This window comes from Oncorhynchus nerka, linkage group LG10 (assembly GCF_034236695.1).
Source record: "Oncorhynchus nerka isolate Pitt River linkage group LG10, Oner_Uvic_2.0, whole genome shotgun sequence".
Classification (NCBI taxonomy): Eukaryota; Metazoa; Chordata; class Actinopteri; order Salmoniformes; family Salmonidae; genus Oncorhynchus; species Oncorhynchus nerka.
In genome coordinates, this window is record NC_088405.1 from 98,717,793 (window position 1) to 98,728,569 (window position 10,777).

At 46.8% G+C, this 10,777-nt stretch overlaps 1 protein-coding gene across 1 annotated transcript; it reads left to right on the top strand.

Annotated features, from left to right (window-relative positions):
• Nucleotides 1–1,058: 1,058 nt before the first annotated feature.
• On the top strand, nt 1,059–10,300 carry LOC115126903 (olfactory receptor 1500-like). Its single transcript, XM_065022865.1, has 6 exons — nt 1,059–1,281; nt 3,652–3,829; nt 4,828–4,930; nt 7,597–7,800; nt 9,099–9,247; nt 9,462–10,300. Exons 1-6 carry the CDS (start codon nt 1,059–1,061, stop codon nt 9,604–9,606), a joined length of 1,002 nt encoding a protein of 333 aa, XP_064878937.1. The 3' UTR covers nt 9,607–10,300.
• Nucleotides 10,301–10,777: the final 477 nt, after the last annotated feature.

Here is a 10,777-nt window from a genome sequence, read left to right on the forward strand (position 1 = left end):
GTTCACATTATGTTCACATTACACCATGTTCACATTACACATTACACCATGTTCACATTACACCATGTTCACATTACACATTACACCATGTTCACATTACATCATGTTCACATTACACATTACACCATGTTCACATTACACATTACACCATGTTCACATTACACCATGTTCACATTACACATTACACCATGTTCACATTACACATTACACCATGTTCACATTACACCATGTTCACATTACACATTACACCATGTTCACATTACACCATGTTCACATTACACATTACACCATGTTCACATTACACCATGTTCACATTACACCATGTTCACATTACACATTACACCATGTTCACATTACACATTACACCATGTTCACATTACATCATGTTCACATTACACCATGTTCACATTACATCATGTTCACATTACATCATGTTCACATTACATCATGTTCACGTTACACAATGTTCACATTACACCATGTTCACATTACACCATGTTCACATTACACCATGTTCACATTACACATTACACCATGTTCACATTACACCGTGTTCACATTACACCATGTTCACATTACACCATGTTCACATTACACCATATCTGTTTAGATATGACTTGCCCAGCCCTAGAGAGGGATGGCCAGGGATGAAATGATCTGTGAGGGACATGAATTGAGTGACAACAGTGACATCAGCAGAGGGCAGGTTTTTTATTGGCTGTTGGCTGTCCTGTCAAAAGGGCATGCTGGGTATAAGGCTGGGAGGTTCAGAACGGGACACGGCACACACCTTTGGGGGCTCTGGTTGGGAGGGAGGTAAGGATGGAGAGATGTAGGTTGTCTCTTTATATTTGTGTCACTTCATGTCTGTTACGTGGGAGGTAAGGATGGAGAGAGATCAAACAGGGTCTTCAACATCTCTCTTTCCCCCTCTCTCTCTCTCTCTCTCTCTCTCTCTCTCAGGCTTTAGTGTCTCTATCTATCTTCATGTATGAGAGGTTTTCTCTCTGATTTTGTCTCTCCCCATCCCTCCCTCCCCCCACCTTCCCCAATACAGTATGTTTGAGGGAGGTGAGAACTACACACGTGTGTCAGAGTTTGTGATCGTGGGCTTCCCGGGGCTCCACCCATCCTTCTTCCATCTGGTGGCCTGGTTCTTCTTCTGCGTCTATGTGACCACGGTGGTGGGGAACTTCCTGCTGGTTGTGCTGTTTGCCCTGGAGCACAGCCTGCAGAAACCCATGTACATCATCATGCTCAGCCTGGCTCTGTCAGATATAGGTAAGATGCTCAGCCTGGTTCTGTTAGATTTAGTTTATATACTCAGCCTGGTTCTGTTAGATTTAGTTTATATACTCAGCCTGGCTCTGTCAGATATAGGTAAGATACTCAGCCTAGTTCTGTCAGATATAGGTAAGATACTCAGCCTGGTTCTGTCAGATATAGGTAAGATACTCAGCCTGGTTCTGTCAGATTTAGTTTATATACTCAGCCTGGTTCTGTCAGATATAGGTAAGATACTCAGCCTGGTTCTGTCAGATATAGGTAAGATACTCAGCCTGAATCTGTCAGATATAGGTAAGTTACTCAGCCTGGTTCTGTCAGATATAGGTAAGATACTCAACCTGGTTCTGTCAGATATAGGTAAGATACTCAGCCTGGTTCTGTCAGATATAGGTAAGATACTCAGCCTGGTTCTGTCAGATATAGGTAAGATACTCAGCCTGGTTCTGTCAGATTTAGTTTATATACTCAGCCTGGTTCTGTCAGATTTAGTTTATATACTCAGCCTGGTTCTGTCAGATTTAGTTTATATACTCAGCCTGGTTCTGTTAGATTTAGTTTATATACTCAGCCTGGTTCTGTCAGATATAGGTAAGATACTCAGCCTGGTTCTGTCAGATTTAGTTTATATACTCAGCCTGGTTCTGTCAGATATAGGTAAGATACACAGCCTGGTTCTGTCAGATATAGATAAGATACTCAGCCTGGTTCTGTCAGATTTAGTTTATATACTCAGCCTGGTTCTGTCAGATATAGGAGTCATGTTAGAATGTCTGTTCTTTTTAAATGTGAACTGTGTCTTGCTCCTTCCTTCCCCAATTAGACTGCTGAGGGAGTTTAAATGTGTCTCGCTGGGCACAGACATCAATGAGAGAGGCGAGCTCATGAGAGAAAGAGTGTGCTGTTAAAATGTGTCCCAATGCCTGCCTCCTTTAATCACGTGGAGAGTCCCTCTCTGACGTCACAGTCAGTATGTACCAATTTGTTATCTTTTTAACAGGGTCGCTGTGTCTATTTTCCCTCTTAGAGTCAGTGGCTACAACTCTATGTCCCGAGTGTTTCCACTGGAGGAGTGTTGATAGTCCGATACTGGTGGGACAACGGGAGGATCTCCTTCCCTACCTGTCTGTGTCTCAATAGTCTAATGTGGTCTCCTCCACCCTCCCTCCTCCTCTCCCCACCCGCCTCTACTCCCCCCTCCTCTCCTCTCCTCTCCCCATCCCGCCTCTACTCCCCCCTCCTCTCCCTCTCCCCTCCTCCCTTCCCACCTCTCCTCTCCTCCTCCCTCCTCCACCCTTCCCCCACCTCCTTCCTCCTCTCCTCTCCATTTCCCACCTCTCTCTCCTCCTCCCTCCTCCACCCTTCCCACCTCTCCTTCCCTCCTCTCCATTTCCCACCTCTCCTCTCCTCCTCCCTCCTCCACCCTTCCCACCTCTCCTTCCCCCTCCTCTCCATTTCCCACCTCTCCTTCCCCCTCCCTCCTCCACCCTTCCCACCTCTCCTTCCCCTCCTCCACCCTTCCCACCTCTCCTTCCCCTCCCTCCTCCATTTCCCACCTCTCCTCTCCTTCCCCTCCTCCACCCTTCCCACCTCTCCTTCCTTCCCTCCTCTCCATTTCCCACCTCTCTCCTTCCCCCTCCTCCACCCTTCCCACCTCTCCTTCCCCTCCTCTCCATTTCCCACCTCTCCTCTCCTCCTCCCTCCTCCACCCTTCCCACCTCTCCTTCCCCCTCCTCTCCATTTCCCACCTCTCCTCTCCTCCTCCCTCCTCCACCCTTCCCACCTCTCCTTCCCCTCCTCTCCATTTCCCACCTCTCTCCTCCTCCTCCCTCCTCCACCCTTCCCACCTCTCCTTCCCCTCCTCTCCATTTCCCACTCTCTCCTCCCCTCCTCCCTCCTCCACCCTTCCCACCTCCTCTCCTCCTCCCTCCTCCACCCTTCCCACCTCTCCTTCCCCCCCTCTCCCCTTCCCACCTCTCCTCCCCTCCTCCCACCTCTCCTTCCCCTCCTCCACCTCTTCCCATTTCCCTCCTCTCCTTCCCCCTCCTCTCCATTTCCCACCTCTCCCTCCTCTCCTTCCCCCTCCTCCACCCTTCCCACCTCTCCTTCCCCCTCCTCTCCATTTCCCACCTCTCCTCTCCCTCCTTCCCCCTCCTCTCCCTTCCCACCTCTCCTCTCCTCCTCCCTCCTCCACCCTTCCCACCTCTCCTTCCCCTCCTCTCCATTTCCCACCCTCCTCTCCTCCTCCCTCTCCACCCTTCCCACCTCTCCTTCCCCTCCTCTCCATTTCCCACCTCTCCTCCCCTCCTCCCTCCTCCACCCTTCCCACCTCTCCTTCCCCCTCCTCTCCCCTTCCCACCTCTCTAGGTTTTGCAACAGTGGCCCTTCCCAATCTGATAGCTCGGTGGTGGTGGAACGACGGGAGGATCTTCTTCCATACCTGCATGTTCCAGGAACAAATGATCCACTATTTTGGAACGCTCAACTCTCTCATTATGTTGACCATGGCTATGGACCGGTACCTGGCAATATGTCACCCTCTCAGGTAACATAGATCTATATAACCCTAAACCTAACTCTCTCATTATGTTGACCATGGCTATGGACCGGTACCTGGGAATATGTCACCCTCTCAGGTAACATAGATCTATATAACCCTAAACCTAACTCTCTCATTATGTTGACCATGGCTATGGACCGGTACCTGGGAATATGTCACCCTCTCAGGTAACATAGATCTATATAAAGGCAGCACCCCACATCTCTCTGATTCAGAGGGGTTGGGTTAAATGCAGAAGACACATTTCAGTTGATTGCATTCAGTTGTACAACTGACTAGGTATCCCCTATTCCCCCTACCCCTAACCTTAACCCTCTCATCATGATAACCATGGCTATGGGCCGATACCTGGCTATCAGGTAACAACAACAATATCTCATTAATATGAGTTATGATGTCATTGATGGAAAATACATACAAGTGAAATGGGAGAATCAATTATTCCCTCTTTCCCTTCTTCTCTCCCCCATACCTTCCTCTTCCCCATCTCACTCTCTCTTCTTCTCTCCCCCTCTCACCATCCCTCTCTCACTCTCTCTCTTCTTCTCTCCCCCATACCTTCCTCTTCCCCATCTCACTCTCATCTTCTCTCCCCATCTCACCATCCCTCTCTCACTCACTCTCTCTCTCTTCTTCTCTCCCCCATACCTTCCTCTTCCCCATCTCACTCTCTCATCTTCTCTCCCCATCTCACCATCCTCTCTCACTCTCTCTCTCTCTTCTTCTCTCCCCCCATACCTTCCTCTTCCCCATCTCACTCTCAACTTCTCTCCCCCTCTCCCCATCCCTCTCTCTCCCCATCCCTCTCTCTCTCTCTCTCTCTTCTTCTCTCCCCCATACCTCCCTCTCTCCATCTCTCTCCCTCTGTCCCCTGCTCTCTCCTCTCCAGATATCCTATGTTGATGACCAACCGGACAATGAGTGGTCTAACAGTCTCCCTCTCTCCATCTCTCTCCCTCCGTCCCCTGCTCTCTCCTCTCCAGATATCCTATGTTGATGACCAACCGGACAATGAGTGGTCTAACAGTCTTCTCCTGGATATCAGCCCAAGTGGCACCTGGCATCGTCACCATAGACTTCAGCAGGGTACTGTCATGATATTGATGGCTTGGTTGTTAAGCATGTGTGCCACTATTGGGGAAACTAGATTTAGTATCCAAATGAATTGCACATAAATGAACAATTGTTGTCTCTCAAATACATCGCTACAGTTTTGTTTGCTAGCTAGCTAGAGAATATCAGCCACAATGACGTAACATCAATCAAAACATAGAATAGAAAATAGAAAACCTAGAATTATTGTTGCTAAATCTCTGATTGTTCAGAATCACAACACCGAATGGTCTTGATATGTTCGTCAAAAGAGAGATCAGACTGTGACTGTGAGTGAGTAGGTCCAGAGACATGTTGGACAAAACCCACTTAGTCGATGATGGCTTCGAAAGCCTTCTGGAGTGGGTCTGTGGACTTTTCCACGTGAATATTGAAGTCACCAAAAGTTAGAATATTATCATGACTACGAGGTCCGATAGGAATTCAGGGAACTCAGTGAGGAACACTGTATACGGCCCAGGAGGCCTGTAAACAGTAGCTATAAAAAGTGATGGAGTAGGCTGCATAGATTTCATGACTAGAAGCTTTTTTTTTGTCAATTGAAATTTGCTATCGTGAATGTTAGCAACACGTCTGCCATTGGGGGATGCGCCCTTTAACACAGTAAATTCATCAGGCTTAAGCCATGTTTCAGTCAGCCTGCTGCCTGGCCTGCACCCTATTTCATTGTGGAGCTAGAGGAGTTAGAGCCCTGTCTATGTTGGTAGATAAGATGAGAGCACCCCTCCAGCTAGGATGGAGTCCGTCACTCCTCAGCAGGCCAGGCTTGGTCCTGTTTGTGGGTGAGTCCCAGAAAGAGGGCCAATTATCTACAAATGCCATCTTTTGGGAGGGGCAGAAAACAGTTTTCAACCAACGATTGAGTTGTGAGACTCTGCTGTAGAGCTCATCACTCCCCCTAACTGGGAGGGGGCCAGAGACAATTACTCGATGCCGACACGTCTTTCTAGCTGATTTACACGCTGAAGCTATGTTGCGCTTGGTGATCTCTGACTGTTTCATCCTAACATCGTTGATACCGACGTGGAAAACAATATCCCTAATCTCTCTACACTGGCCAGTTTTCGCTTTAGCCAGCACCATCTTCAGATTAGCCTTAACGTCGGTAGCCCTGCCCCCTGGTAAACAGATTAGCCTTAACGTCGGTAGCCCCGCCCCCTGGTAAACAGATTAGCCTTAACGTCGGTAGCCCTGCCCCCTGGTAAACAGATTAGCCTTAACGTCGGTAGCCCTGCCCCTGGTAAACAGATTAGCCTTAACGCCCCCGGTAGCCCTGCCCTGGGTAAACAGATTAGCCTTAACGTCGGTAGCCCTGCCCCCTGGTAAACAGATTAGCCTTAACGTCGGTAGCCCTGCCCCCGGGTAAACAGATTAGCCTTAACGTCGGTAGCCCTGCCCCCTGGTAAACAGATTAGCCTTAACGTCGGTAGCCCTGCCCCCTGGTAAACAGATTAGCCTTAACGTCGGTAGCCCTGCCCCTGGTAAACAGATAAGCCTTAACGCCGGTAGCCCTGCCCCTGGTAAACAGATTAGCCTTAACGTCGGTAGCCCTGCCCCCTGGTAAACAGATTAGCCTTAACGTCGGTAGCCCTGCACCCTGGTAAACAGATTAGCCTTAACATCGGTAGCCCTGCCCCCTGGTAAACAGATTAGCCTTAACGTCGGTAGCCCTGCCCCCTGGTAAACAGTGTATGATCGCTGGATGATTCGCTTTAAGTCTAATACTGCGGGTAATGGAGTCGCCAATGACTAGAGTTTTCAATTTGTCAGAGCTAATGGTGAGAAGCTTCGGTGTCTCAGACCCCGTAACGGGAGGAGTAGAGACCAGAGAAGACTCGGCCTCTGACTCCGACCCGTTTCTTAATAGGGAAAACCGGTTGAAAGTTTGTCGTCTGAATGAGTGACACCGGTTGTGCATTCCTACAGCATTTCCCTCCAGAAGCCATGAGAAAATTGTGAGGCTGCGGGGGGATTTATACTACTCTCTGCATTTATTGGTGGTACAGACGCTGTTTCATCCTTTCCTACACTGAAATGACCTTTGCCTAACGATTGTGTCTGAAGCTGGGCTTGCAGCACAGCTATCCTCGCCATAAGGCGATATTTCTCCTGTATATTATGAATACAGCGACTGCAATTAGAAGGCATAACGTTAAATGTTACTACTTAGCTTCGACTGGCGGAGGTCCTGATGAACCCCGTCCAGATAAAGAGTCCGGGGTGAAAAAGTTGAATGAAAAAGGTTGAGTGAGGGGAAAAAATAAAAAATATAAAACGGTATTTTAAAAAGTAAAACTGTAAAGTTGGCAGGTAGGCAGGTAGGCAGGTAGGCAGGTAGCGAAGAAAGGTTAACAACAATCCGCACAGCGGCGCGTAAACAAGCCTAAAAGTCGTGACAGGAAACCCACTTCCTGGACACTACGATTCTGTTTGCTCTTTGTGATCAATATTCGTCTTTTAATGGACATTACTGGTGTAAAAAAAGGCCTATAAATGAATCTTATTGATTGGGAATGACACTACACCTTCTCTAAACTTCTTCTTCACCTCCCAGAAAGTAGCGTTGCGTTGACCTGATCTTTAGAACCTACGGGGCACTTTGGGATCCGGGTTGACTTTGTTTTGTTTTTATCCCCCAGAAAGTGTCATTCTGTGGTCCCAACCATATCCTCCATGTCTACTGCGATGCTATAGCACTGACTAGGCTGTCCTGTTCCGACATGGTGGCGATCAATAATAGCTCCTATGGGCTGGCCATGTTTGTCCTCCTCGTCCCCCTCTCCCTTATCATCTTCTCCTACATCAGCATCATCGTCACCGTGATGCGCATGGCCAACGCACAGGTCAGAGACAGTGTGTGTGGAAGGTGGGGGCTGGATGTGTATGGGTTGGAGGGGGGGGTTGTGCTTGTGTCCCTAATTCCAACTACTCTGTCCTAAACCTTACCCCTAACCCTAGCCCATTCCGCTAACCCTAACCCACTGCATCTCTCTGTCCTAACCCTAACCCACTATATCTCTCTGTCCTAACCCACTACATCTCTCTGTCCTAACCCTAACCCACTATATCTCTCTGTCCTAACCCACTACATCTCTCTGTCCTATTCCTAACCCACTACATCTCTCTGTCCTATCCCACTACATCTCTCTGTCCTAACCCTAACCCACTATATCTCTCTGTCCTAACCCACTACATCTCTCTGTCCTATCCCTAACCCACTACATCTCTCTGTCCTATCCCTAACCCACTACATCTCTCTGTCCTAACCCTAACCCACTACATCTCTCTGTCCTAACCCACTACATCTCTCTGTCCTAACCCTAACCCACTATATCTCTCTGTCCTAACCCACTACATCTCTCTATCCTAACCCTAACCCACTATATCTCTCTGTCCTAACCCACTACATCTCTCTGTCCTAACCCTAACCCACTACATCTCTCTGTCCTAACCCTAACCCACTACATCTCTCTGTCCTATCCCTAACCCACTACATCTCTCTGTCCTAACCCTAACCCACTACATCTCTCTGTCCTAACCCACTACATCTCTCTGTCCTAACCCTAACCCACTATATCTCTCTGTCCTAACCCTAACCCACTACATCTCTCTGTCCTAACCCACTACATCTCTCTGTCCTAACCCACTACATCTCTCTGTCCTAACCCTAACCCACTATATCTCTCTGTCCTAACCCTAACCCACTACATCTCTCTGTCCTAACCCTAACCCACTACATCTCTCTGTCCTAACCCTAACCCACTACATCTCTCTGTCCTAACCCTAACCCACTACATCTCTCTGTCCTAACCCCTAACCCACTACATCTCTCTGTCCTAACCCTAACCCACTACATCTCTCTGTCCTATCCCTAACCCACTACATCTCTCTGCCCTAACCCTAACCCACTAGATCTCTCTGTCCTAACCCTAACCCACTATATCTCTGTCCTAACCCACTACATCTCTCTGTCCTAACCCTAACCCACCGGGTCTCTCTGCCCTAACCCCTAACCCACTATATCTCTGTCCTAACCCTAACCCACCATATCTCTCTGCCCTAACCTTAACCCACCGGGTCTCTCTGCCCTAACCCCTAACCCACTGAGCGATTTTCTCCAACTTTCTCCTCTCTATCCCAGGGCAGACGGAAAACCTTCTCTACCTGTGGTACTCAGGGATGTCTCATTCTTATCTACTACATCCCCCGCTTCATAGTCTACTCCACGCCCTACATGCCCAACCTGACAATTACCCCTGATCTCCGCGTCGGCCTCAGCCTCATCTATAGGTAGGTAGACCACAGTTTAGAGAGGTGCGCCACGTGTCTAGGGTTGGGGAAAAGGGCAGAATACTCATTTACGTTTGAATCAAATGGACAATAAACCTGCTCCAGGGGTGTGTTAGTGTTTCTCAAGGGGGTTTGTAAAACGGAAAAAATATTTGTTTTTCCCGCGGCAACTGACAAAGTCAACTTGTTCTGATGTGGTCCTTCTATTCTACAGCCTGTTCCCCCCGGTGGCCAACCCGTTCATCTACTGTTTCAGGACCAAGGAGATCAGAACCATCCTGGGGCGATGGAGACAGCGTTGGGGGAATAGCCGGACAGAACCGCGTAAACCCAACACTGTGGCTGTTATCACGAGATGAGATACCACACACTGGGGGTTATAACATGTTATAATACAAGTAGGATAGCCATCCTGGGGTGCTGGGGACAGGGCTGGAAGAACAACATTCTGCCTGTCATCAATAGACGAGGGGTTAGGTTATAACATGTTAATTCAGAGATATAACATGTTATTTCAGGGTAATAACCTGATAATTTAGAGATATAACGTGTGATTTCAGGGTTATGACCTGTTAATTCAGAGATATAACATGTTATTTCAGGGTAATAACATATTATGAATATAAGAGACAACTCAACACTGTAGCTGTTATCACTAGACGAGACTCACACACACGTGGTTCTGTATCATTGTATAAAAATATATATCTGTTTCATCTTTAAAATGTGACTTGCGTCGTCTACTGAGTCGTCTCGTTGCTCCGGCGTTGTTGGATATTACTATTCTCAATGGATCTGACGGAGAGATGGCACTTGACATTCTGAAAATAGCATTTATTTGTATTTTATAGTATCATAACAAACAGTAAATCTAATTTTAAACAAGCCAGTTAATTGTGCTGTCTGATTAACTCTCAACCAGTATGGATAATGTATAATAAACAGAGGATAATGTATGATAAACGGAGGATAATGTATAATAAACAGAGGATAATGTATAGTAAACAGAGGATAATGTATAATAAATCGAGGATAATGCATGATAAATGGAGGATAATGTATGATAAATGGAGGATAATGTATAATAAACAGAGGATAATGTATAGTAAACAGAGGATAATGTATAATAAACAGAGGATAATGTATAGTAAACAGAGGATAATGTATAATAAACAGAGGATAATGTATAGTAAACAGAGGATAATGCATAGTAAACAGAGGATAATGTACAATAAACAGAGGATAATGTATAATAAACAGAGGATAGTGTATAACAAACCGATGATAATGTATAATAAACAGAGGATAATGTATAGTAAACAGAGGATAATGTATAATAAACAGATGACAATGCATAATAAACAGAGGATAATGCACAATAAACACAGGATAATGTATAATAAACAGAGGATAATGTATAATAAACCGATGATAATGTACAATAAGCAGAGGATAATGCATAATAAACAGAGGATAATGTATGATAAACCGATGATAATGTACAATAAACAGAGGATGATGTATGATAAC

Coding starts and splice junctions, on each gene's coding strand:
- LOC115126903 (XM_065022865.1), top strand. CDS start 1,059: ATGTTTGAGGGAGGTGAGAACTACACACGTGTGTCAGAGTTTGTGATC. Junction 1,282..3,651: donor CCTGGCTCTGTCAGATATAG/GTAAGATGCTCA, acceptor CCACCTCTCTAG/GTTTTGCAACAGTGGCCCTT. Junction 7,801..9,098: donor TGCGCATGGCCAACGCACAG/GTCAGAGACAGT, acceptor TCTCTATCCCAG/GGCAGACGGAAAACCTTCTC.